At 54.9% G+C, this 25,711-nt stretch overlaps 9 protein-coding genes across 9 annotated transcripts; 4 read left to right on the top strand and 5 right to left on the bottom strand.

Moving 5' to 3' along the window:
* Window positions 1-316: 316 nt before the first annotated feature.
* On the bottom strand, window positions 317-2,767 carry B0T26DRAFT_770335 (putative adenylyl cyclase-associated protein; the record flags this gene model as incomplete). Its single annotated transcript, XM_060446537.1, has 5 exons — window positions 317-1,226; window positions 1,301-1,796; window positions 1,858-2,180; window positions 2,276-2,567; window positions 2,718-2,767. 5 exons carry the CDS (start codon window positions 2,765-2,767, stop codon window positions 786-788), a joined length of 1,602 nt encoding a protein of 533 aa, XP_060298064.1. The 3' UTR covers window positions 317-785.
* Window positions 2,768-4,062: 1,295 nt separating this feature from the next.
* B0T26DRAFT_640620 (putative MAK32 protein) lies at window positions 4,063-5,757 on the top strand (the record flags this gene model as incomplete). The annotated part of the gene is made up of 4 exons (XM_060437245.1): window positions 4,063-4,213; window positions 4,487-5,422; window positions 5,478-5,479; window positions 5,503-5,757. The coding sequence occupies 4 exons, from the start codon at window positions 4,063-4,065 to the stop codon at window positions 5,755-5,757; spliced, it is 1,344 nt and encodes a 447-aa protein (XP_060298065.1).
* Window positions 5,758-6,260: 503 nt separating this feature from the next.
* B0T26DRAFT_204210 (putative subunit of pre-replication complex) lies at window positions 6,261-9,817 on the bottom strand. The gene is made up of 2 exons (XM_060433758.1): window positions 6,704-9,817; window positions 6,261-6,615 (listed from the first exon to the last, which is right to left on the bottom strand). The coding sequence occupies exons 1-2, from the start codon at window positions 9,373-9,375 to the stop codon at window positions 6,582-6,584; spliced, it is 2,706 nt and encodes a 901-aa protein (XP_060298066.1). The 5' UTR covers window positions 9,376-9,817; the 3' UTR covers window positions 6,261-6,581.
* Window positions 9,818-10,483: 666 nt separating this feature from the next.
* On the top strand, window positions 10,484-12,946 carry B0T26DRAFT_641820 (uncharacterized protein; the record flags this gene model as incomplete). Its single annotated transcript, XM_060437378.1, has 2 exons — window positions 10,484-11,059; window positions 11,174-12,946. The coding sequence occupies 2 exons, from the start codon at window positions 10,484-10,486 to the stop codon at window positions 12,944-12,946; spliced, it is 2,349 nt and encodes a 782-aa protein (XP_060298067.1).
* A 1,657-nt stretch (window positions 12,947-14,603) lies between these two features.
* B0T26DRAFT_643774 (uncharacterized protein) lies at window positions 14,604-15,230 on the top strand (the record flags this gene model as incomplete). The annotated part of the gene is made up of 3 exons (XM_060437573.1): window positions 14,604-14,799; window positions 14,867-14,995; window positions 15,058-15,230. Coding segments are annotated over 3 exons (498 nt in total), but the record flags the coding sequence as incomplete, so codon positions are not given.
* An 836-nt stretch (window positions 15,231-16,066) lies between these two features.
* B0T26DRAFT_204279 (uncharacterized protein) lies at window positions 16,067-17,781 on the top strand. Its single transcript, XM_060433759.1, has 5 exons — window positions 16,067-16,206; window positions 16,307-16,545; window positions 16,643-16,701; window positions 16,770-17,123; window positions 17,258-17,781. Exons 1-5 carry the CDS (start codon window positions 16,194-16,196, stop codon window positions 17,463-17,465), a joined length of 873 nt encoding a protein of 290 aa, XP_060298069.1. The 5' UTR covers window positions 16,067-16,193; the 3' UTR covers window positions 17,466-17,781.
* Window positions 17,782-18,065: 284 nt separating this feature from the next.
* On the bottom strand, window positions 18,066-18,674 carry B0T26DRAFT_739445 (uncharacterized protein; the record flags this gene model as incomplete). Its single annotated transcript, XM_060443713.1, has 3 exons — window positions 18,066-18,236; window positions 18,372-18,421; window positions 18,536-18,674. 3 exons carry the CDS (start codon window positions 18,672-18,674, stop codon window positions 18,066-18,068), a joined length of 360 nt encoding a protein of 119 aa, XP_060298070.1.
* A 3,005-nt stretch (window positions 18,675-21,679) lies between these two features.
* B0T26DRAFT_749592 (uncharacterized protein) lies at window positions 21,680-21,991 on the bottom strand (the record flags this gene model as incomplete). Its single annotated transcript, XM_060445123.1, has 1 exon — window positions 21,680-21,991. The coding sequence occupies one exon, from the start codon at window positions 21,989-21,991 to the stop codon at window positions 21,680-21,682; it is 312 nt and encodes a 103-aa protein (XP_060298071.1).
* Window positions 21,992-24,319: 2,328 nt separating this feature from the next.
* B0T26DRAFT_204447 (uncharacterized protein) lies at window positions 24,320-25,443 on the bottom strand. Its single transcript, XM_060433760.1, has 2 exons — window positions 24,972-25,443; window positions 24,320-24,859 (listed from the first exon to the last, which is right to left on the bottom strand). The coding sequence occupies exons 1-2, from the start codon at window positions 25,253-25,255 to the stop codon at window positions 24,544-24,546; spliced, it is 600 nt and encodes a 199-aa protein (XP_060298072.1). The 5' UTR covers window positions 25,256-25,443; the 3' UTR covers window positions 24,320-24,543.
* Between the last annotated feature and the right edge of the window lie 268 nt (window positions 25,444-25,711).

The raw sequence follows: 25,711 nt of genomic DNA on the forward strand, positions 1-25,711 counted from the left end.
AGGGGGGACGAAAGTAGAAAAACGGGAAATTTGATAGACTTGTACGGTAACACTTTCCTTTTTCATCTTTTTTTGATTTCTGTTTGTCTTGTTGCAGAGAAACGGATTTTTTGGGGGTTGGGAAATATCGATACGCCAGCATCTTTTCTCTCCTATGCAAGCTAGCCATCTGTTCTTTATCTATTTTTATTTTTTTTCCGTCTTGTCTTCCTTTTTCGTCTCGTCATTTCTCAAGTAAATAGATCGAAGCGAGATTTGCTATTCTTCAATTCTTAACCCGGTTGCATCACTTGCTTGGCTGCAACCTTCTATCTCGATATATATAGCCTCTGATTTGTTGCTTCTTCTCGCATTTATTTCCAGCAAGTAATTGCAGTCAGTCTAGGACACTGGGTCGCAAAACATACCTTAAATTATTCCCTTTTTCATGTATCCGACTCACTTGTATCGACAGGTATCAAAAAACAGGGCGAGCTAATGTGTTGACATATCTTCTCAAAATTACAACTTCACGTAACTGCGATTATTCGCGAGGGTAATACTGTATATATAGACAGGGCTGAAATGAGAGGTAAGGAGGGAGGCTAGAAGAACATGAAAAGTGTGAAAGCAGACGACAAACGGTTACCAAAACGAAGTTTGGAAATTTACAATTTCCCGCTCGCTAGCTTTGGCTCCCCCTTTTTCCTGTCTCGCACAACGCAGAGCGAATACGAGTAGGGGAAATAGAAACAGCAGTAGTAACAGCAAAAAACCAACCTCAACTGACAGCTATGGCGCAAAGCTTAGCCGGAGTGAGAGACAATTTCGTTCACCAGATCACCCTTGTCCTCGTCGTAGTACGAGCATATCTGCGACGGCAGGGGGATCTCCTGGTAGTCGTCGTCGGACCCAATCACGTTGAGGTTGACGCTAGACGATTTGCTGGTGAAGATACGCGTGCCTATGCTTTCCTTGCTGAAGTAGATCTGCGCGCCGTCGACAGTGTCCATCAGCACCGTGGGAATAACCCCCAGAACCTGCAGCGCAAAGTTCTGCGACTTGACGAGGTCCACCGTGGACACGAGCGAGTCCACCACGAGGGAAAGACGGTTCGTATTGTCAATTGTGACAGCGTTTGCCTTGCCCCTGATGATGACAGTGGTGTTGTTGCACTTGCTGATCCGGATTGAGTGGGAGATGTTTGCCTCAATCTCGATAGGCTCGGATTCCTTCTCAAAGTTTTCCTACACGTCCCCCTTGTCAGTAGACCGTCCAAGACGGTTCCCCAGAATTGTGATGCTAAAAAGAAACAACTTACGATTGTCCACTGGTTGCCCTCCAGCTCCTTCTTTGGCGGCTTCTTAGCCCGCAAAGTCTCAGGCTTAGGCTTCTTTCCGGGGGCGGGGCTCTTTCCACGAACGGATCCCTCGCGCTCTGGGACGGTTGACCCGGCCCTCAAGGACGGGTTTTTATGTGTCATCTCCGACTTCTCTACTTTTCTAAGGCCCTTCGTAACCGCCTCGCCCTTGTTGAGCTCCGAGAAAACTGCACCAAGGCCTCCTGCTGCAGGAAGCTCCGATGGCTTCTGTTCGTTGATCTTGAAGACGGGAGGAGGGCCCGGCGGCGGTGGGGGAGGGGGAGGGGGGCCACCTGCAGCTGGCGCAGGAGCTGCCGATAGGGACTTGAGAACTTCCTGCACCGGACGTCCCTTGGGGTTCCACGGAAGGCCATTTGGGAAGTAATTCTTGACGTAGTCTGCGAGATCGCGGAAGATCTGGTAAAATGACTGCACCCACTCCACTTGTTGTTGGTCCCTGTTTGGCACGTCAGAAACAGCACAGAAAGCGCGCTAGCAGTCAGTAGTAATGGACTCACTTATCCTTAAACTCCTTCAGCACCCTGTTGCCGAAAAACTGGGCGGAACCAAGGCTCTCCTCGACAAACTTATTCGGCTTGCTCTCCACCGTCACCCACGCCAGAGCCATTAGCCCCTCGGCCACAGTATTCAGCTGGGAGAAGACAGCAGCGCCGCGGTTTGAATCGCGGATGCTGGTGATGTCCATCAAGAGCTGATTTATTGGCTTCAACACATCTTGATAGACCGACATTTCGGAGCCCGTCAGGTCGGGCTTCTTCGCCTTGGTCGAAATCAGCAGAAACTTGCGCTGCTCCTTGAAGCCTTCGAGAACTTTGGTCGCCTGCGAGACAAGAAGAGTGTCAATGGCTTCGATTGAGATTGAAACGAGAAGCAGGAGTCCCGCCCCCGCAAATAGGCGTAGTGGGCATAGCCTACCTGCTCGGCAACCAGACCGCCTATCGCCTTGCTGATCTTGATATACTTTTCGACCGACTGGCTCATGAAGGCGTCATACTCCTCGATAGATTCGGGGAGGGGCTCTTCTGGAGCCTTGGGCACCGGCGGAGGCGCGGGCGTCAGGGTGGGCGTCGGGGTGGGCGCGGGCGATCCCACGCTAGATGCGCCGGAGAGGGGAGAGGCGAGGGTTTGCTGGAGGGCCGGGACGACTTGGGGCAGCTCGATCGTCGACGAGGCAATATCCTCGAGACGGGCCGTGGCAGCCTCGAGCCTGCGCATAGAGTTAGCACAGCTTTGCGCTGAGCGCGCAGAGAGCAGGATGGCGAGCATGGCCATGACGGACGCAATCTGCTGCGGGTGGTGCTGAAGAGTCGCGTCACGTCTTGAAGCTCACGACAAGTGCGGTTTTTGGGGTACACACCTCTTGATTAGGGTTGTCAGGTTGTGCATGTTGTTGGTACCGGCCGCCATGTTGGGCAGGCGCGAAGGAGAATCGGATCGGGTGTTGAGTTTTAAGGAAGGAGCTGCTGGAGCAGGACCAGCGCGGAAGAGCTCAGGGGCTAACGAAGGTTGGTGACGTGGAAAGTTCAGTTGTCAAGGGGCCGCCCGGGACGTTTTGGCGGGACAAGCGCCGAGGTCAGTCTAGTAAGGATTAGATGTATCTATTTTGTTACCAGGAACGAGCAAGGCGGCGCTGAGGATGATCAGGTTTCGGGATGCCGGGCGAGGTATATGTTGAAGCATAAAAGGCAGACGAGGTTCGGGGCACTTTTCTAACAGCTTGGAGATCACTGACGGACCCCTGGCCTGGCTGCTGCAACGCTCAGGCCCCCAAGAACTGCTCGCTGGGAAGCTCCCTGTAAAGGTGGGGCACAACCGTGGATTCCTCCAATCCTAACGTCTCTTCATCGGGCTGGTACTTAATTGAGATGGAATAGAACTTAACGACGAACACGGCTCCATCGCATGCACATGGAAGGAAGGATTGTAGGTACAGCATAGATGCCTAATACCATTCATCCAACTTAACTGCCACTAAACGCTAAGACCAGAGAGTACGTGAGGTACGTAGTCGGGGACGCGTACGAAACGTATCACAAGCAGGCAGTTGCGGGGTCCTGCTTCAACTTCAAAGACGCTGTCAGGGTGGTGCCTCCCTTCATAGTGCGGTTCCGTGCCTGCCTGCCACAGGCAACATACCTACCTTGGCTGTCAAGAACATGGAAGGCCCGGTCTGGTACTGTACATGTGCACCTAGGTATACAGTCAGAGCGAACTTAGTTAGTCTCACCTGCCACTGTTAGTTAAGCAACCCGCCAGGCGGTATGCACAATTCCCGATTGAGAAGTTCCTAGTGACGCAGACTCGCATTTAGGCGCTCCTTTTGGACAGGCCATTCAGAGGCTCGGCCATTGGATCGTGAGCCTTGCACTTGGGTTGTTGGGATTCATGCCCTCCCTCTCCGCATTGGGCGGCGTATGGGGCGAGACAACATTCACTTGTTGCATCTTTTAACTATCTTTTATCTTTCCCTGTCATTCGTTCCAAGTCTTGTTCCTCGTATGGAATAGGTATCCATCGCTTCCGGTCCGGCCGCTGCCTGCCCTAGCGCTCATTTCCACGTTAAGGTATCTGTATCCAAGGTAGCGCTTGGTTCTAGGCTTCGCAAGTTTGTGGGGGGCGCTCTTGAGAGCTGAGGTGGAACGACGACACATCATAATTTCAACCGTTGAACACGGGGGGCATCGCTAACACAGAGTTTGAAGATGGATATACATAATTCCAAGGATGCTTGCGATGCCGAAGGGACCCAGCGTCTCCCGCAATCTGGCGGCGACAACTCCGTCTTCGCGGGTTCCAGTGGCCAAGACAATACCAGTACCATCGACTTTGTCACTCTGGGCATGTTCATAATTGGTAGGCCCTTCATCCATCAGTCTCGCTTTGCTGATTTGAGACATCCTTCAAGGAAACCTTGAAATGGCCCGCTTACTTTGAAGCGTTTCCCCTTTCTGGCTCTGTTCCTGTTTGTCTCGTTTTATTTACTTTCACTCCGTTTTGTACATTACATACAATATCCCCGCGTCTTAACGAGACCCCCTTCACCCCAAAATACACCATCTATCGCATGCTCAACTGCCAGTCCATATCGGCAGATATGAGAGCAATGTTGGCTGACACTGCTCAAAGACGAGATCGAGTATCTCCCTCCTAAGCCTCCAGTGCGCGGTGTGCTCGGTGGCGCCGGTTCCTACTCGGCGTTGGGGGCGCGTTTATTCTCTCCCCCGCCGCTTTCCAAGTCGGTCGGCTGGTTCGTAGACCGAGGCTCTGACTTCCCCGAGGCCATCACGGCGGTCGTAGACAGCTGGGAAACGTCTGCTGTGATGCGGACCTCGCCCGACCGGCTGACAACCCGGGGCTGGAACGGCTATGTTGATCAGTCGGAGCGCCGAGCCTTCCGCTATACGACGCCTAAAAAGCGTCTAACGGCCGAGGACCTTGCTGAAAACCTCTACTTGCTTCAGGCGCGGGCTTTTCACCTCATCTGCAACCCAACCCGGTGCCGCGAGCTTGTAACCGACATCGTCGCCCGGCGAAAGGCCGCGGACCCCGAAGGCTACACACGGCCCGTGTTCATCTGGGAGCCAGTCCCTGACCGCTGTGTACCCGACGAGTTGCTGAACTGCACCAATACGCTTCCGCTCGTCGACATCTGCAGTCCAAATCATGCCGAGCTGGCCGGCTTCATGGGCAGCGACGGCCTCGACCCGGCCACGGGCGAGATCAGCACCGCCGCCATCGAACAGAACTGCGAGCAGCTGCTCGCCAGCATGCCGCTGCAGAGCTACGCCCTTGTCGTGCGGGCCGGAGAAAAGGGGTGTTTTATAGCTAAGAATGGCGGCCGCGTACGCAGCCGCCCTTCAACTACTAGCGATGGCAAAAAACAACAGCAGAAGCAGAAAATGCCCGTGAAAAAGAAAGAGCTCTTACACGGCGGCCTCCAGCCCGACACGGACTTTATAGCACTCTTCGCCAACCTCGTGCAAGACGACGAGGGCTTTGTCGCCCGCGAAGAAATCGAAGTTGACCCGGGCATTGAGAGGTGGATTCCCGCCTATTACCAACGTGACAAGCCACAGGACGGCGACAGCAGCAGCGACAGTAACAGCGGCAGCACCAGCAGTCGCAGTGATGATGGCAGTAAGAGCAGCAGTGGCCCCGAAAAGGACGGGCCCGTCGTCGACCCAACGGGCGGCGGCAACACCTTTCTCGGTGCGCTGGCTGTCGCCCTCGCCCGCGGCAAGCCGGTCGGGGAGGCGTGCGTGTGGGCGAGCGTTGCGGCTAGCTTCGCCATCGAGCAGGTCGGCGTCCCTGTGCTCGGCCGCGACCGCGACGGAAACGAGACGTGGAATGGCGTGAGGGTGGAGGATCGTCTTGCGGAATTCCGGCGCCGTTTATGAAGTCGGATGTGCGTTTCTTTTCTCTCCCCTCGGGCAAGCGAAAAGGCGGTGGGAAGGGGGTCTGGTATACAGCGGGGATACTTGCAGCGGAATAAACAATGTGAGTATGTTGAAATGTTTAATAACTACGTCTATTGGTTATTTTCATTGCCGTGGGAATAAGTAGACCGGGTTCTCAGATAGACGGGGCGGAATGGCAAATGGGCGGGCTGGTCAACTTAGAGCGTGGGATTTACTTATAACCGGGACTATATCTCTCATATCGATTAGCGGTTCTTTATTCTTAACTGATACCTCAGTATGGAAGGACGTTTGTGTCAAGGGGAATAGGGCTGACACGAATACCAGTATACCTGCCTAGGTAAGGTAGTTGTTACCTACTTAATTTGACACGGAAGATTTCTCCCCCTCTGCAATAGACTTTATGCTAGTTCACTATCTTCCGTCTTTATTAGACGAGACGTTGTTGTGTAGACTTTAATGTTCAAGTTAAAAGTTCAGTTTGAACTCACAGCCAGTCTTTACAGTCTTAGTTATCAGTTTCGGCAGCATCATCTCCGATAATAACCATGTCTTAAATGGAATATAATATCAAGATGAGTTACAATGATCAGAAAATGAATTCCATAAGCGAAATAAACGCCATCACATTTTACTAACAAAAGAGAAACATTCACAGCGTGCCTTTCACCCACCCGTCTCTCACTTGGCTTGGCATAAGAACAACGACGCAAAACCCAATCCCCGCCATGCATCTATCCGCCGCCATGATCATTACAGCCTACACGCACACAAACATACGACTCTATCTCCATTTATCACACTCAGACCCTGTAGACAAGCTCTCCATCAGAATACCTGCGGCGCAAAACCGTGGTTAGTTATTTCTCTCTATAAATATCTCCTAAATTGTGAGAAGCAAATGAAGGAGGGGGGGTAGACATACATGAGTTCGTTGGCGATGTCCATCTTCTTGAGCGCCTTGACGGCCTCGTCGCGGGCAAAGGGAGCAGAGCCGACCTTGCGGTTGACGGCGGCGATGAGCTCGTCGATGTCGGCCGCGTCGTCCTCGAAGAGGGGCGTCTGGAGGAGCTGGCCGAGCGCCCTGCGGAAGACGCCGTAGCGCTGGCCGGTAATGGCGGACCCATCGTCGTCTTCATCCTCCTCCTCCTCTTCTTCGTCCTCGTCCTCGTTGTCGCCTACTGTCAGAGCCGCGGCGCCGTTAGCGAGCGCCTCATCCTCAGCCTCCTCGGCATCTGGGTCCTCTTCGTTCTCGTCGTCGCCGGCCCGCCGGTTAGCGCTGCTCTGCTGGCGGCTAGACCTAGACTGCTGCGTCTCCGTTTGTAGCTGCGAGGCGGGCACGGACGAGGCAAACGACATCTGCGACGACGAGCCGGCGCCAGCGCCGGCGCCGGACCGCGCCGACCTCCGTGGCGTCGCGTTGTAGATGTCTTCCTCGGCTGTGGCCTCGGGAGAGGTCCGTGAGCTGTTCGCCACGCCGGGCGCGCCGCGGGGCCCGGTGCCGTTGCCGGTTCCGATGCGGCGGCTCCCGGTGGGTTGGCCCTGCGTGGAGCGGCTGGTGCGGGCGGCTGCACTGGTGCGGGATGTGGTTCCGCGGTAGGCATCGTCGTCGTCGTCATCGTCGTCGTCCTCGCTGCCGCTGCCGGCGCCGTTCTCGGTCTCGGCCGGCCGGGTCTTGCGGCGCTTCTTGCGGGACTCGTCCTCGAGCACTTCCTTGAACAGGGCGAAGCGCAGGATGGACTCGGCGGCGGCGGCGTCGCGCTCCTCGACGCGGTTGGAGAGACGGGCCTTGGCGTGGGCCGTGGCGAGACGGATCAGCGTCTCGAGCGTACGCACCGTCATGGGGCTCGTCTTGCGCTGGTTACTCTCCATGTCGTCGTTGCGGAGCCCGACGTAGATGTCGGCGATGCGGTCCGACGCCTCCTGGGTCAGCACCGGCTTTATCCTCGTCTTGGCGTACTGGATGTACTTCTTCATGAACGGGATGCTCAACACCTCGGGCTTCTTGTTGGCGCCTCGGCCCGTGCCCCGGACACCGGCGTGCAGCATTGCGTCGTATTTTTCGTACACGTCGGTCGGGCGCTGCGAGGCATCCTGGTTGTTGAGCGCCACGTTGAGAGACTGCTGCACGTTTTCACGGACGGGGGCACCTTCCTCGGTGCCTGCTTGGCGGTAGCGATGCATGCGGAGCACGTGTTCCGAGACTTGCCTGTCTCTCGCGTCTTCGATGTCGTCTGTGACGATAAACAGAAGATCGAAACGCGACAATAGAGAGTCGGGAAGCGCAATGTTCTTGTGCGGGTCCTTGTGGGTGTCGTACTGGCCGAAGATTGGATTCGCTGCAGCGATGACGCTGCAGCGGGCGTTGAGCGACGTGTGTATGCCTGCCTTAGCAATGGTGACGGTCTGCTGCTCCATGACTTCGTGGATTGCGACTCGATCGATATCCGACATCTTGTCAAACTCGTCGATACAGACGACGCCGCGATCAGCCATGACCATAGCACCGGCTTCCAGACGGCGCTCGCCTGTCTCCTTGTCTGATGTGACAGCAGCCGTCAAACCAACACCGGATGAACCGCGACCGGTGGTGGCAATTGCCAGAGGGGCAGTGTTTAGCACGAAGCGGAGCAACTGCGATTTGGCGGTGGACGGGTCTCCGACCATCAGGATATTTATGTCACCTCTCAGATGGGTGCCGTTCTCCAGGTTCTTTTCCATTCCTCCGAGAAGCATCAAAAGAATAGCCTTCTTGATGTGGTCGTGACCAAAGATGCTGGGCGCAAGGGACTGGGAGAGCAGCTCAAACAGCTTGGGCTTCTTGGAGATCTTATTGATGTTGCGGATGTCGGTGTCGGTAATTGTGGCGGTAACCAAGCCACCGCCGGATTTTGAGTGGAGGAGTACGATGTTGTTGGCTAGGAGCACGGTCTTGAAGAGGGCTGTGTTGTGGTTCGTGTTCCTGTTACCGAGGGTGCGGTAGATGCCAACGAGCTGGACGCGGTCGCCGGGCTTGACCTTGTCGACTAGGTCGTCGTCGAGGAGGACATCGACGCCTCTGGGCAGCTGACCAGCAGGGGCCCTCTCGGGCATCTCCTGGATGGAGATGGTCTGGTGGTCGCGGAAGGTAGAGAAACCATATTCGGTCAGTAGGGGGTTGCCCTCGTCGTCTTCCTGGGGGTAGACGCTGGAGGTGGTGACGCCGTTGGTCATGGTCTGGTCGCGGTACTCTCTGAACTGGAAAATGTTCTTGGTCTCGTTCCAGTGTACGCTCTTGACAATCTTGGGGCGGATCAGAGAGCAACGCGTGACGATGCCCTCGATGGAGACCATGTTGTTGAGGTGGTGAGACGACAGGGTCCTGGGATTGCAGGCATGCAGGCCGAAGCTGCCAGCCCAGGCGCAGTAGTAGAGGACATCGGGGTCTGTCTGGTCGGGGCGAGCCTGGGGAATGGTCTTGACGATCTCCTTGAGGGCATGGTTGAAGGCGAGGGTGTAGTCGAAGGGATCGGTGAGCAGGCCCTCGGCGATCTCGGGGTTGTGGTCGCGGACATGGTCGATGTTGACAACGAGTCTGCGCTGGTTCTTCTGTAGCATCAAGATGATGTCGGGGCGGTAGCTACGGACATGTTGGTCGTCTGCAGGCAAAAAGGTCAAGTCAGCATCAGCATTGCGTTGGGACAGGTGTTTGCGCTGCCACCCCGCTCAAGACAAGATAGAAAGGAGGGGAGGGGGTCGTACGAGGATCGAGAAACTCTTCGGCCTGGCGCACCCGGTTTTTGGTGGCCTCATCGCGGATCAGAGAAACATCCATTGTGCTGCTACCATTCACAGACGACTGCACAGATTGAGGGTGGCAGACAGGCAGACAGGTGGACGAGGTGGGATGGCAGTCGGTGTTGACTTGACGGTGTTGAAGGTGCGGGCAGCGCTTGGGCAGACTAGGGAATAGTTAGATGGAAAACCAAGCCAGCCAGCCAGACAGGGCTCAGAGAAAACGCGACGCGACGCGTGACTCGCGTTGCGGGCAGATGCCCCCTTGACAGGGGTTTTAATTGAGTGCCTGGGCGCTACAGCTTACTGCAGCGGCAACGCGTTGCTGTGCCCGTGCCTGAGCTTGACGAGGGGCAGGACGCTCCACTGTTGTTTGGTGACTCGTTATTGGCTGCTCGGGGATAAGGCTCGGCATATTCAGCATGGCCCGAAGAGGCACGCAGCACTTACATGCCAAAACACCGAACGACAGGCAGGCATAAAAATTTCAGCCTCTCATGGTCCCAACTTTAGATTTCCATACCTTACCTCTGCTGCTGGCAGCCAATGTCTGGCATCACCTAACTGTTCACATCCCTCCAAGCATTTTAGTAATCTGTACAGAAGCTACTAAAATATTCCCCTAGTAATTACATGAAATTTACCACTTCGTACCTTACCTCTACGTTGTAGAGTCTTTGTTCACAACATCCCATTCTGACAGCTCAGACTCGCTGGCCCCGTTGTTCTATTTTTTACGAGCCATCATATTCTGCGACTGTCTCGTCTTTGGCTTGGTGCACCTCAAATTTCTCCATTTAATTCTTTGAGTGGTCAAACGGGGCTCGCACCCTCCCTCTCCTCAGCCGTCCCGTCCCCAACTTTGACAAGACAACAATACCCAACGTTACGCTACCGTAGGTAGAAAGCCTAATTTACTGCCAACGGCCTCATGCAGAACCCACCCAAGAAGCGGAGACGGCCGGCCCTGGCCTGCGAGCAGTGTCGCCTCCGCAAAGTCCGCTGCGACCGTGCCTCCCCATGTGCCACCTGCACGCGGCTAGGCAACCCCGAGTGCACATATGTGCCTCCACTTCCGCTCGGTGCGTCTCGCCGCCCCAGGCCGGCCGCTGTTCCGGCCGCTGGAGCCGGAGCCGGAGCCTCTATGGAAGCCTCTGTTGCTGGGTCATATTCCGGTACCTCCTTAGTAGTAAACAAAGGACCGTTACCCCCTGGCTCTGGGTCCTATCCAACCCCCTCTATCGTCTCCTCGGCGGCAACCATTGATTCCCTTGAGCGCCGCTTGAAGCAGCTTGAAAGAGAGCTCCAGTCAGCCCTCGGTCGCCAGCCCTCGCCCTCGCCCCCTGGAACACGAGACCAGTCGCCGCCTCTCTATGCGCCTGCTGCCTCTACTGACGTCGAAAAGTCGTTTGTCTCACTTCCAATTCGCGGCACCATGTCCAAAACTAGGTTCTTCGGCCAAAGCCATTGGGTGCACGGCACCACAATGACCTCTTCATCTTCTACGGTAGCTTACTGCCCCTGAATCTCGTTTCCTAGATGCCTAGTCGTTCACACATACCAGACCCGTAGCTGACAAGGCTCATGTATTTGCCTGTCTCCCTAGGCCTGGTTTCTCAAGATCATGGACCTGGCCCGTCGGGACAAGACATTTGAAATGTACACTGAGAAATGCAAATCCATCGGTCGAGCGATCAAAGCCCGTCGCGTCCCTCCACTGTCCGCCCTGGCCGTTGGGATGAGTGTCCCCACCCGCCCCGTCGCCGACGTTCTGATCAACGGCTATCTACGCACCTTTGAAACTGTCTACCGCATCCTCCACGTGCCGTCCTTCTTGGCCGAGTATGAGCGTTACTGGGAACAGCCCCACATGGCGACCCAGGCCTTCATCGTTCTAATGCAGGTCTGTATGGCCATTGGGGCTTGTTTTCACGATGACACGTACTCGCTCCGCGCCCAAGCCACGGGCTGGATCTACGAGGCACTGGTATGGCTGGTGCTCCCCCCTGAGAAGGCACGTCTGAGCATCCCAGGCCTGCAAATTATGTGCCTCCTCCAGCTGGCCAAGCAGACAGCTGGTGTTGGCGGCGACCTCACCTGGATCTCTGCCGGGAGCCTCCTTCGTGCCGCCATGCACACAGGCTTACACCATGACCCAGATACCCTGGTACCTATGCCGCGCCTGCGGGCCGAGCTGCGTCGGCGCCTGTGGACCACCATTCTCGAAATCTGCCTACAGGCGAGCCTCGACGCTGGCGGTCTGCCCCTAATTTCGCTCTCCAACTTTGACACGAAACCGCCTACCAATATTAACGACGAGGAGATCGTGCTCAGCCAGAATGGCAGTACTGATGTTGCTGTAGCAACGGATAGTGCCAGGTCTTCTTCCTCGTTCTCCCATGTCGCAGTTCAAATTGCCCTTTTCAAGTCGTTCGCCACGCGACTCACCATCGCGAATCTTATCAACGATCCGCAAGTGTCCAGCAAAAGTCCAAAATATCATGAAACACTACGCCTGAGCACTGAACTCGTCGCCGAGAATCGAGCCCTTATGCAGCGGCTACGCTCCTTTCCCAGCGACGAGTTAGGTGCCGAGGGAGTCTCGATTTTCCAGTTCCGCCTACTCGAGATAACCATGAACCGCTACCTTCTTGCCCTCCATCTTTCTTGGTGGCGCGATGGGCTGCATAGCCCAACTCACTACTTCTCGCGCAAGACGAGTGTCGACGCGGCTCTGACACTTGTCGCGCTTGCCCGAAACACTACCGTTGACCAGGTTCCCGACAACGGGCTGTCACCCGAGCAACAACACTTGGCTCCAACTTCTTCAGCCAGCGACTTTGACCGTTTTATTATTTGCGGGTCCGGTTTCCCCCGTTCAATGCTTATCCAAGCCTGCCTCGTCGTTAGTCTCGAGTATCTGTCTCGCAAGGAGGAGGACCGAAATAACCTCGGAACGGTGGTAAAGAGCCCCAGCGGCGAGGCTGAGCTGCATGCCGTCTTCGACTGGGTTACCGACTGGTGGAAAAATCGAATCAGGGCCGGGGAGACCAATATAAAGTCATATGTTTTCGGTCCCATGCTTATCCCATATGTCGATGTCCTCGAATCTGGCACGGACAGCGAGGCCGGCACCGCGCTCATCATGCAGCAGGCGACCGGCCGTGCTATAGAGTGCTATGAAATGTTGAAAACCGTAGCCAAGAACATGGGCATGATCATCGACGACGGTAGTGGCGATAGTGGCGACGGTACGACGCAGAACCAGAGAGACGACAATAACGAGATCTTTGGAGCGAAGAGCTTTACGGGTGGTTTTCTTGATGACTGGGACTGGGGCTGGGACAGTGATGTTGTTAGCCTCTCCCCGCCTCCGTTTGATGTCGAGTCCTGATACTTTACTAACGTCGTTATCAGCAGTCAATGCAGCCACCGGGCGAGAGAATGAACACGAATTACGATCTCGATGCATTTGACATGCTTTTCCGGTGATTGGAGAGTGCCTGAATGGCCGTCTACTCTTTGGCCCAGACCTTGAAAAGTAGGGAAGCCGCTGGTGAATGGATATTAACATGCATCGAGTGAAGGAACGATGAAGGAGATGTAGAGTGCGGCCAATGCACATTGTTCCCGTTCCCCTTTTCATCTTCCTATAAGCCCAGGCTTGGCACCCAACATATTAGAAGGAAGAGAGCTCGACATTGAAGATGTTTGGCCATCTTGTCCAATATCAAAGGAACATACGTCTCCTCTCGAAAACAGGCGGCCAATAGCCTGGAAGGAATTTTGTTAGATAGTCCGTATCCTCCAAGGCCTCACTTCTTGGGATACGGGCGTTGATTCCGTATCAGGTTTAGATACCAAATCAGACTAGCAGACGTAATAAAAAGGGTGGAAAGCAACCGCAAGAGATGCTTGATACTTCGGTGCCTTCTCGAGTACGGCAGGTACACAGACAATGTAAACGACCTTCGCTCCTTCCTCCTGGGCCCAAATACCTTAATTTCCTGCTGCCAGCTCCCAGGCCCCTTCCTCGCAGCCCGGTTTTGACAGCACCCGACATTTGAGCGACGCGTCGCACCTTGCTCTTTCCTTCACTAGGGCCTCCAACTCGCAACCTAACTTCCACCCCCCTCCTCAAATCTCAGATTCTGACTGCCCAGGCTCCTTTTCAAATTGGAATATTCTTATTCTCGTCGTCAATACTCAACAAAAATTGCCACCCAGGTACTGAAAGAATCTTGCACGCAATAATACTCTTCCGTAGGACTGGTCTTTGCGTGGTCGCGCTCTGCCCTTTTTCTTCTCCGCCTGGTCACCCTTTCCCTCCTCCCCCACCCCTCCCCCCCGGGAGAAAAATACAAGAGTCGTCCTTTTCTCAGCCTGAAAACTGTTAGCACCATATCGTTCCTTCCTTTCCTTCTGTATATGCCTATAGCCAACCACTGGCACTCGTACCCTCCCACCTTCCATCGGAATTTAGCCTTCCAACCCTTCCCTTCCATCCCTTCCTTCCATTCTCCCCTCTGCTTTCCATATTGACGGTATTGGTCCGAATAGTGTACCTATTCCATACTGGATTCGATGTGTTCGCGTTTCCTTCGAGATCGACTTTTCCCGTGCCAGGTTGCTTCCAAACTATCCATTTCTCCCTCTGGCCTCCAGCGGGTTTCGTCGAAGATGCCTAACTAGTCCGGAAAGTTCGAGTGCGGGACTTGTAGGAAAGCTTTCGCCGCCGGTTACCAAGCGAGGGACAGCCACTGCTTGTCTACCGGCCATGAGCCGTCCCGCAACGAGTGCGAGCGATGTCCCTATATTTTGTCAACAAATATTGGGCCAAACGTCACATGGCCCATGCGAACCACTGGGGATATGAGTGTCAGACCTGTCACCAGACATTCAAAACACTTGAGCAATGCAACTATCACGAGCGACAGCACAGCGACACCTGGAAGCTCTCATGACTTTGAGCAGGTCAGTCATCGATTCCGTCTTTTACGGTACTTGGACGAGATTAGAAAGCGCTCACTAACCCGACACTGGGACAAAACCAGCATCTTCGATCTTGCGGGGCGATTAACCCACTCCTTGGCTGTGTGTTCTGCAATGAAGAGATGTCTAGCGCTGGGAGTGTCTGTAGCCATATCGAGTCTGGCTCGTGCCGGGCTGCGTCTCATCTGAAGCGGGATGAGGTGTATCGATTTGTTCGCCTGAAGGATCACGACGGTGTCATATCGAAGAACATGCGTGAGTCGGCCTTCTCAGGGATCCAAACCGCCACTGACGATTCCAATCTAACCGGCCTTCCATACAGTGAACTGGGGCGGTACTGTGAAATACACAGCCACGCATGGGGCTTGGAATGGAAGTGGATATCAATGCAATATCTGCATGCGACACTTCGATCTTCTACAAGGATTGAATCAGCATCTCAACAGACACCGTGGGGACCACTCATAACATTCATCTTTCAACCGAAACTGACCTCTTATTTCTTTTGCACAGACCAAAGCAAGATCTACCACTGCCCGAACGAACAGAATATGCTGAAGGCCATTTCGGGATCTTGCCGACGTCGTGAGCCACCTCGAAAGCGAGAAATGAGACTTTATCAAATACCACAAAATCGGAAGAAGTTGCCTGACATCGTCCGTGGTAACAAGTGGATTTCCTTTTAGGGTGGCTGTTTAAATCGGCCTCCTTTCACTGCCGTCAGAATACAGATGTCGGAATAACGTGTAGGAACAACAGTATACAATGTGCGAGCCAAATAGGCGTTGCCAACGCCCGTGTATATCGAAACGAATTGCTCTAGCTTGCAAGGTTTATGCGACCATATAGGAGACGCTCAACCCAGGGATTGGCTTTACGAGGTAAGTCTCACTGGCAATGACAGACAGTCTCGATAGTTAACCATTCAGCTACAGCGGGCCATATCAAGGCCGGATGTCAGTTGGAGGAATAATATCGGACCATGATGTTTGAGGTCTATGTCGGAGTTTGATATCGGACGAGAGAGTCGGAGACGGTCGGAGCTAAGACGGCTCGCCCAGGACTCGTGTATCGGCCGAAGAGCGGAATCGGGTCCTCCAACACTTGGGACGACAAGTGCTGGTTCGGGAACCCATTGGACGAGCATGAGGATAGCTCCAGTTGATGAGGAGTTGCTGCGGGAAAGGGGAAGGACAGCGGGGGTTGCGGGGAATGTGGGGGGTCCGGGAACAAACGTCTGGATCTGGTTATCCGGCACTTACTTATGTGGACATGTGTATTGTAATCCGCAGTACCAGTCACGACATTTGCGAGTGCGGCCTAGGAAATACCTCCGGAGCGCGTTTGAGGCGGCGGAAGAATACTGGGCTGCCCGTGGCGGAAATATAGCCTGATGTGGCCAGCATAGGTACTTCTGATGGAGCCCCAAGGAGCGGCGTCGGGGGTTTATTTATCAACGCAGACAACATTCTAGACCACCCGATTTCGCACATCTTTGCATCAACAACAGGAACAGAGTGTATGCCGTCTCAAAGTGAACAGCTGCGATTTAAGACGAGTTTATGAGAGAGTTCCCGAGTCTGAAGACAGCAACACTACGCTCTACACTTACCAGACTATAAACGCAGCCGACACTCATCTTCGTGGCAATGGCTTTCCAACGTGAGACTGCGATAACTGCTTTCAATTCCCCAGAGAGTCACGGCGGTTGGGTGTCCGAGAAGAATCGTCGCGCTAACTTTCCGATGCCCTCACTTCGCAGGCCTCGTTCGATTTGTGCCCAAGGGACTCAGCAGCAAGATCCTCATTGGCGAGCCTGTTGATAGCGCCGTCGACGTGGGCGTTGCCGTCCGCAAGGGCTTGGATGTCAAGGTCAAGGTGTTCAGCGGCGCCTCGGTGCTAGATGCCGGCTCAGCCACGGACGAGGTCGCCGTCATCGACCGAGTGCTCGCGCCCCTGACGCAGTCCGAGGTCGGCACCATCCGCTGCATCGGGTTAAATGTGAGTGCGCCCATGCATGTCTTTGCCTTGTCGTCCTTTGCAAGTTCGTAATGAGTTGGGGAGTGAGGGTGAGCATGCTGACAGACTCGACGTGCAGTACAAGAGGCATGCCGAGGAGGCCAAAATGTCAATTCCGGACATTCCGACCTTGTTTCTGTAGGGAATTCTTGTTCGCCCGTGAGAGAGACAGTCTCGGTGAGCTAACAGCGTGCGCCCGCTTCCAGCAAGCCAGCAACGTCGCTCGCCGACCCGTGGCCGGCGCCGACCATCATCCCCAAGCACACGCTCGCGTCGGACACGGCAGACTACGAGTCGGAGCTGGCCATTGTCATCGGCAAGGAGGCCAAGAATGTGTCCGAGGCCGACGCGCTCGACTACGTGCTCGGCTACACGGCCTGCAACGACATCTCCAGCCGCGCCTCGCAGTTCGCCCAGACCCAGTGGTGCTACTCCAAGGGCTTCGACGGCGCCTGCCCCATCGGCCCCGTGCTCGTGTCCAAGGCCCTGATCCCAAACCCCGGCGACCTCAAGCTCCGTGGCATCAAGAACGGGAAGGTCCTGCAGGATAGCCCGTTGACGTGAGTTTTGAACCACCCCATTTCTTCCACCCACCCACCACGGCCCCCCCTATTTCCTTCCCAAAGACACAAAAAGGGGGAAGGCTTCAGGGAAAGACCCGCGCAATGCATCTGTTCTAACCAAGCAACCACAGCGACCTCATCTTCTCGGTCCCCAAGGTCGTCAGCTTCCTGTCACAGGGCACGACGCTGCCCAAGGGCACCGTCATCATCACCGGCACGCCGGCCGGCGTCGGCATGGCCAAGAACCCCAAAGAGCTGCTGCACGAGGGCGACGAGTTCGTCGTCGAGATCCTGCCCCACATCGGCAGCTTGTACAATGTCATGGAGAACGAGAAATAGAGGGCTAGCAATGGGATGGGTTAGTGGTGGCGGGATGAGCGAGCGAGGGTTGGTAAGGAAGTTGAGGTAGATACCTAGGTATTTCTAGCTCAAATATGGACTGACTGGCTGACATACTGCTGCCATCTGACGGACACTGCGTAGCTCTACGGTGTTTCTTCTCTGTCTGAGCGTTGTGTTTTCGAGGTTGGTAGTGTGTGCTCTGGTTTATTACCGCATACACACGCACACTGAATATGTCTTGGTTCATTCACAGCTGTCTAGAGGCGAAAGTAAACGGTAAAGGCGTTCCATTATATAATTGTAATTCTTAGTTAGTTGATACTCTTTCGTTATTTGCATCTTTATTTCTTCCACTCTTACCATATTCCCCGATCGCCATCCAAGCAAGAACAGGGGTTAATTTTGCATATTCCTCTCGTCTCTCATATTCTGCCGTCTTTTATTATAACTCTATCTATCCATTTGCCGATTTAAAGAGCCCTCCTCTTATACGAGAGCATACCGCTTTGAAGTGTAGACTGTGTCCTGGCACCCATCTATCGAGACCACACATATAATGGTTCCCCCCTTCCCCCTTTAATACTGCATTTCTGCCGACTATTCCAGCAATGCCGGCAGGTTCTCCTTGATGTACTCGACCACGGCGTCGGGCCCCTTTGCTACCTGCAGCCCCTGCGGCAGCGAGAAGGTGCGCAGGCTGGGCACCACGCCCTTGGCAATCGCAATAATCTGCCGAGATTCCTCGGGCGTCCACATAGATGCGGTAAACTATATTTTTGTCAAAGGAAAAAAGGGGTAATCAGTTTTCCCTCTCTTATCTATTGTTACTATTCTTGTAGTCGTTGCCAACCCATTGCTTGACCTATTTTGTATATATTCTCCCTTGCGCAATGAATAACTTACGAGAATATCAGGCTGCGCCTCTTGGACTGTCTTTTCAACGTCTTCAATAGCTACAAAGAAAGGGCAGAAGAGGTCCGTGTTAGTCAAGATTGGCAGTCTTTACTTTGATAGAAATAAGTTGGTTTAATAAAAAGCACCGAGGGAGAGGAGAAGAGCTTGCGTACTAGCCGAGTTTGCGGCGTGGATGATAGTGTATTGGCCCTTGACGTCTTCGACGACGCGGCCAATCAGCCTCCTCGCCCGGTCAGGGGCATTGTTGACTGTGACGAGCTTGTAAGGCCCGGTGGGGGTTGGTTGAGCCATATTCGGGGGATGATAGTACAGAAAGGCCAGGTTTGTATGGCTGTTTTATCGTTGTTACACAAGAGACACACATTGGAAATTTGGAACTGGACAATAAGACGCTCATAATTATATATTGCGGCAAATAATGATTCCATTGGCCTAGCCGGTGGCCCAGAAACCTCGCTCGCTCTCAGTGATCCACTGCAATGGCGGGGGGACTGGTGCTGGCGCGGAAGAGACAAGTGATTGCTCGTCGTCCCCCGTGGTCAACATGAGGCAGACGACAGACAGTAAACATGCGGGTTATCGAAGGCCACGGCCAGAGGCATTCTGAGCTGAGACGGGAAAACAGTTTTCCCGCAGGGAATAAAACCGTCAGAGGATAAGGCATCTACCAACGCCACCCCTTCACGTGTCCTGTGTTGGGGCGAAAAGGGGTGGTGGGGGCGGAGAGGAAGGGAAAGGGGGGTGAGAGGAGGGGGTGTTAGCCGAATTCCGAGCCGGTATCCGAAAGCATGTAGCCATGAGGTGTGTGTGATTGGGGTAATGGCTCTGCGATGGTGATGGGATGGCAACTTGAGGTAAGGGGCTAGGAGTGGAAATACCACGGCTTCTTAAGAAGGTATACGTACTATACCATACTATGGTACCTAATGGAAGGGGGGATTGGGAGGAGATAATAATGCCTTGGGCGGCCGGTGTGGTTTCGTCATACCGTCATTTCCCCATATCTGCAGAATAATGATGACAATACATACGACACGACACAAACCAGCCAATGTAAGCTTGCCTTGACGACGGGAGCTGCGGCGAAGAATTAAGCGAGATTTCTTTAGGTTGTGTTACGCAGCTTTGTTGGAAAGTTGAAGACCTAGCAACAGGCGCCAAGGTAATCACCGCACTGCAAGTGTCACACACCGTATTCCGCATGTATTGCAATCTGTTCCTGCCTATTTTGGAACGATTCCGTACAGGGTTAGGGTTGGTCTGGTCACAGCTTAGTACTCCGTGCAGCGCCTCCAATTTCGTGCTGACTCGAACTCGCTGCATTGTCAGCTCAGGGCTGCCATTAGAAAATCGCTCAACCCAGCAGAACCAGCTCTGAATACGACGACAGCCTCAATGTGATATCTGACAAGTCTCGAGTCGGTGAGCGACTCTCTCTCTTACCAAACTCCCATCGGCACCTTCGGATCCAGGCAGCCAAATGCTGCAAAGCTGCAGAGCTGCAGAACGCCCGTCGCCTAAATGTATTCGTACATAAAGCGAATATACCAAGTGCATACAATACCTGCACACAGTACCTGCTCTGTCAGGCATGGTACCTGGGTTAGTCGAGACTTTGGACCGCTCCCATCGCGTCATTGCATGGATGCCTTGGTTCGATCGTCTCTTTCGTCCTTCTTTCCCTACTGAGCCTAACCCGGGGTCTGGCGGCGCCCATGATTGCACCAAACCCGTCACAGGGCTGGCTGGCTCTCCCAGGGCGTTGTCAGCCCGCAGGCGTATCCACTCCCTTGGGTCCAGCAGCTTCGCCGCGCGTTCCCAGTCCCCGACCGCCGACTGTCCGTACCTAAGCATGCACGTGTAGACGGTTTGCAGCAGCATCGTGTCTGCCGCTATCTACACTAGCAGCTCGGGTTCTGCAGACCTAGGCTTGGGGGTAGGTAGTTCCTGCTCCTCCCCTTCCTCCTCTTTCTCCTGCTGTTGCCGCTGCTGCCGCTCGATAAGGACTCGCAACCGGGGCCTCAGACGGGGCCTCAGCTCTCGCGCGTGCCAAAGTTCACAAACCTGCGCCCAAGTCTCCACTCCCAAGGTTCACGGATCCGCTCGACCGTTCGTCATCTGCCGGAATGCGGGCGATATCGGACGACATCGGAGTCGATACCGCACCTCTTTGCCGATCACAACGCCTGGAAACCCACACATGGGCTTCATCGTTCGCTCTCCCTCCCACTCTTCCGTCTTGATCCCCAATCCTGTCCCGCTCGAAACCGGGTTGCAGACATGTGGCGGGTTGCTTTGGTGACTCACGAACAGGATTAATCGCCCTACCTCTCGGGGGGCGTTATGTCTTGGAACTAGCGCTCCTGTCGGTGACAGATAGCTTGTATGTATGGCCGGAGAACAGTACATGCTAATTCCCAAGCCTGCTGTGGGGCATTGCTGCTGCTCAGGATGAAGAAGTCTGAGCGTCTTCAACGCCCAGTGTAGGTAGCCTTTCCCCCACGGATTTTCCGCTTTCGGCTCAGTCACTGCGGCATCGTGTTCCTGTGCCGTTCGTGATGGCGCCATGCTCTCGAAAGCTGGCCAACCCGAAGGGCCCGAGAAGTACTCAAAGGCGAAAAAGGTCAAATCGCTGCCAAAAACCGCCCTTGTTACCACCATGCTGGCGGCAAGAGTTGATGCGAGCTTGCGTGCTTGCTTGCGCCTTGTCAACCTCTTCGCTAGTCAGTCTTCGTTCCAACCACCGGCCGTTCCTCTATCTTCATGAGCGAGGCTTGTGTTACCCAGCCAAGGAACGGACATCCTTCCTTTCTCGTTATGTCGATCTCGACATCGACTGACCGCCGTTGAAACTCGTCAACCATGGCCGACATTACTCGCTCTTCCGATAGGGAAGTGGCATGCATGCTTTCTACGGCTCGCGTCCACATCAATGAACATCTGCCGCGAAGTGTTGCTGTCACCAAATCGGCACTTTTCTTACCATGGCAGACTAGTTTTTGGTTATAGCTGGTTAGGTCGCATCAAGTATTACAACGACCATCCTGACTAGAGCTGTCGATCCCCTGAATATTCCGGTTACGGGCTGCACTAGAAGTTTCTTTCTTCCCACGGTGCATCGACAAAGGTAACCGTCTAGTTGGCTGCGCCTTTTCTGCCGTGCCTATAGCACACTCTCCGCGCAACCCAAATTTGGACATGAAGGTGTAGGGGGCTGTAGGGCAAGTGAAGGTCCCAAGATATGTGCGCAGGCACGTTTCTTTCTCGATGACTTACATGGGATGGGGCATTATGCGCTACCGAGAGGCACCATTGGGCCAATAGAGCAAGAGAGCGACATGCCCAGTGCCGACGGAGGAACGGTTCCGCGGGACGATTGTCGTGGAGTGCAGCTCGCCTCGGCTCCCTGAGCGGCACGTTGGAGAGCAGGTGACTTTGCCAGAGATACGGAAGCCGCCAGGAAGGTCCAAGCCCAGGCAGCCCGACCAGCCGGTTGGCGGCACGGAAGGCCAGAGAGGCACGATAGCGCTGATGGACCTGTTCTCCCCCACGACGCCAGATAACGGCGCCGTGACCCAAAGACCAAAGTCCGCAGATCGGGTTGCCATTTTGGCTGCCGGACGTTACCGTGGGTCGGTGCTCCGGCCTTAGTGAAGATACTTGGACCTTGGCCTACTGTGCTGTGTACATACGTGCACCGCAGGCGTCTGGAATCGTTGTTGAGACACGAGCAAAGAATTATCTTCTCGGCGTTTTGTCGTCCCTGGGCTCGCATGCCGGATGTTGGCATCGGCAGTTGTACGGTACATGCCTGAAGAGACGGTCTGGCATTTTCTATTGGGGCTCCGATTGATGAGGCGTGGTTCTGGATCTCCTGATGGACGAGTTCGGCTTCCAGTCACGTCCTAATTGGGTCCTGGCTTGCACACTCCCTAGGGAAGGGAACGCAGACGTCACTCCCAGCAGGACAGGGGTGTGTCCTGAGCCCTGGAGCCAACAGGGCCCCCCCAAGCCTGGCCCCCCCTCCATTCCCCTCAGCGACCACTCCGCAACCTCAGGATGAGACTGCTGTGCCTCCCTTCCATTTGCAGCGTATCCTGAGGCGCCCAGCCGACCATGCCGAATAAGAAGCTACCCTACCTATTACACACTCGCTTTGCCGGCCCTCATTATCTCGTTAACAGGGGCGGTGTGCCAACGCACGAAGCCCACGCCAAGAGAGAGGCAGACACCGTGGTGGACGCATGCCCCCCGATGGTTGATCATGGCACAGTGAAGGTGAAAGTAATACGGAGTGTGGATGCTGGTTCGCCTTGGGCTTGGCGCATCGGAGGTGCGTTTATGAACGCTTAGCTGCAGTGTCCTCACCGTCGACATTGGAGGTAAAATGATGGGGTTGAAAATAAGTAAGCATCTCGCGCACGCAAGCTGCAAAGAACCAACGACGAGGGGTAGTTGTGCGTCAGAGCAAATCCCTCTGACTTCCTGATCAAGCCGGCTGCGTATGTCGATACATTCAGACCTACACGTATGAACATACATACATTCAGACGCTATCTGCATTCGCTGCAGCGGCCTAATAATAACAAACAGCACGGCCAATTGCCCATGTCAGACGTGCCTGCTATCATCATCAGCCTCACCCCTTTGGCTCACGGCCGCCTAAACGGCCGGCCGGTCTGGCAAGCTCATGGCCGGAAGGGGAAACCGGCACGGCGTACCTTTACAGCACCGTGTGTGCATACGTACTCACATACACCTAGCTAGAGCCAACCTGCCAGCCAGCATGGTTATCAGGGAGTAACGCTGAACGCTGGGTGAGCTGGCGGCCTGGCAGAGCGACCCCTCACCTGCGCCTGCTAAGAGACATGGCTCGCAGCAGTTTTAATCCGAGAATCGACCTGACCTGACCTGAGGTGTAGGCCAGTCACTCCCGCGTAACAACAAGACAGCGGGGAGGACTTGGCGATGGGCAGGAGCTTGACGCCACGACCCTTGGCACCGGCTGCGCGGCTCGTTCCTGGGCGGAAGAGGGGGAGTGGAGTGGAGGGCCGGAGTGCTCCCCTGTGTCGAGTTTGGCTTCCATCTGTGATTGCACGAGACTCTCGACAACCTAGGTGATATCATATCATGGCTGCTCGACCGACAGCACAGCACAGCATAGCACAGCACAGCAGAGCAGGGCGATTCTGTTGGGCAACCCCAGGCCCCACTCTCCACTACCACCCACCCTAACATGGGCGTGACAGGAACAGCTACCACAGGAACAGTGGAAAGTCGAGCGAAAGCCTGATGAAACGGAGATCTCAGCACACCAGCCAAATCGCAGAGCCCAATTCCTCGAGGGCCCACACCCCTGGTGACCACTTGGCAACTCACCGCCGTAGCTGCGGTGTCCCCCTTTTTTGCTTCAAGCTGGTCGCCTTGCCTGTGTCACTGCTGTTACCGTCGCCGCCTTAGAGCTTCTTCTTTTCTAGCGCTCCTCACAGAAGGGTTTGCGGGAAAGGCGGTCTTGGCGGCCTGTAACTTTAATTCAACTGTTTTCCATGCCCGTCTCCTCCACCTCAGTCTCTCGACGCTGCATTATGTAGTACGTAGCACCGAGCAAGGCCCGATGGTGTAGGTACTGTATGTGCGTCGTACATACACACATGCACTGACCGATTGCCCGCTTACAATAACAGTATGGAATGAGTATCATGAGCGTCGCCATGGCCAGGCATGTATTGCAGTACTCCGTATTCGTACCTCCCTACCCGCCTTGCCTTGGGTACGGAGTAAGAGTACGGAGTACGGATACTCGGGTTATTCACTGGACTGCTATATGATGATGTCTCTCCAATGACCTACCTGGAAGCTAACCAAAGGTATGTACATACGGTATGTACCTAACAGGCCTTTGCCGTGCCCGCCGTGCCCGTGCCCGTCCCAACTCTGCTCCGGCCTGTCATTCTCATCAATACCCTACCGGGCCATTCAGTTTCCTACTTGGGGCTTTGACATTTTAGACTCGTGCCCCAACGCCAGCCGCCAAGCAATAACGCTTCGCTCGAGGCCGAAATACTTAAACCCTCTGTCCGCCCTCGCCTTCTCCGTCACCCTCCAGATCGACACCTCGTTTGCTTTTCAAGAACTGAACAACACGCGTGCCCCCCAAGCTTTAGCTGTCTTGCGTATCAGACCCAGACTTGCACACTAGCTCCGCTCCAGCTGTCAAACCCCTTTTTTGGCCCGTTCTAACCCCTTTTCGCTCTTGTTCGAGTTTAAGTTGCCTTCGTACTGTCAACGTCGCCAGCCAACAGGACAGCCTAGTCCACAATACAAAATACACACACCCGCCACAATGGCCGTCAAGGAACACCAAGAGCTCGTCAACTACTGCTGCTCGTTCTGCTGTAGAGCAGTCGACTTCGGCACCCACGACTACTGCCCCGGCAGTGCGCACTGCGCCCGCTGCCCCTACTGAGGATTTGCACCTGCATTGGCCCAGTCCCGCCGAATTGGGCGGGCTGCATGCTAGGGCCTCGCCGCCCGTCTAGCCAACCTACACTAGGCGCATGTAGGCCGGCCGTCGTGCAGATATGGAGCTGGGCTTCGAGCCTGTCCGCCTCATCTCTCTCTCTCTCTCTCTCTCTCTCTCGTCGTCGTCGTCGTCGTCGTTGTCGTTTTGAAACACGCCAACAAGAGAGGGAGGGCGGGGAGGGCCGATCAGTGGGGCGCATTCTTCCCACACGTTTTCTTTCCCACACCATGCATACACACGCATTCGCACGCACATTACGCAAACTCTCTCTATCTCTCTCACACACACACACACCATATTGGAATCGAATCACGCCCCCTTGAGGGGATCCCCCCCGGCTGCCGCCCATCACCCGCAGCCCGCAGGTAGCAGCCCTGTCTCTGTCTGTCTCTTGCTACGGCTTTGCTAGCTAAGCCTAGCCCTGCCGACTGGCTGGCCGGGCTCTGGTTCTTTCTACCTTGCTCTAGCTACTGCCTCCCCCCCGGACAATTCCTCCTTCGGGACCGGCAACGCTGCTGACTCCATTGCCCCCTTGCCCGATAACTAGTGTGGGAGAAGCTCTTCCCAAACGTGCAGCCAACCACTAGGTCCTCCAACCACCCAACACAACGAAATAACGTTCTTGATCGGCCCATGCACATGGCGAAAGAGAGACGGGCGTCCTGTCCCTGTCTCTCTGTCTGTCTGTCTGCTAACTACCCCCGCATGCAAGGCTGATAAGTTCTATCATGCAGCCAACCAAACCAGGCAAGCAGCAGCAAGCGGGGGGGGCTTCATCATCACGATGCCATGGGAATTAAAATGA

Source organism: Lasiosphaeria miniovina (assembly GCF_030549165.1).
Source record: "Lasiosphaeria miniovina strain SMH2392-1A chromosome Unknown B0T26scaffold_3, whole genome shotgun sequence".
In the NCBI taxonomy this organism is placed as follows: Eukaryota; Fungi; Ascomycota; class Sordariomycetes; order Sordariales; family Lasiosphaeriaceae; genus Lasiosphaeria; species Lasiosphaeria miniovina.

What these genes read in the sequence shown, in the direction of transcription:
- B0T26DRAFT_204279 (XM_060433759.1), top strand. An exon ending in TCCGCTGCATCGGGTTAAAT is followed by an intron (nt 16,546 to 16,642) that starts GTGAGTGCGCCC and finishes CTCGACGTGCAG; the next exon opens with TACAAGAGGCATGCCGAGGA. An exon ending in GACATTCCGACCTTGTTTCT is followed by an intron (nt 16,702 to 16,769) that starts GTAGGGAATTCT and finishes GCCCGCTTCCAG; the next exon opens with CAAGCCAGCAACGTCGCTCG.
- B0T26DRAFT_204210 (XM_060433758.1), bottom strand. Translation starts at nt 9,375, where the DNA reads ATGCTACAGAAGAACCAGCGCAGACTCGTTGTCAACATCGACCATGTC. An exon ending in GACATCGCCAACGAACTCAT is followed by an intron (nt 6,616 to 6,703) that starts GTATGTCTACCC and finishes TTTGCGCCGCAG; the next exon opens with GTATTCTGATGGAGAGCTTG.
- B0T26DRAFT_204447 (XM_060433760.1), bottom strand. Translation starts at nt 25,255, where the DNA reads ATGGGCGGCAGCCGGGGGGGATCCCCTCAAGGGGGCGTGATTCGATTC. An exon ending in GCGGACAGGCTCGAAGCCCA is followed by an intron (nt 24,860 to 24,971) that starts GCTCCATATCTG and finishes GGGCCAATGCAG; the next exon opens with GTGCAAATCCTCAGTAGGGG.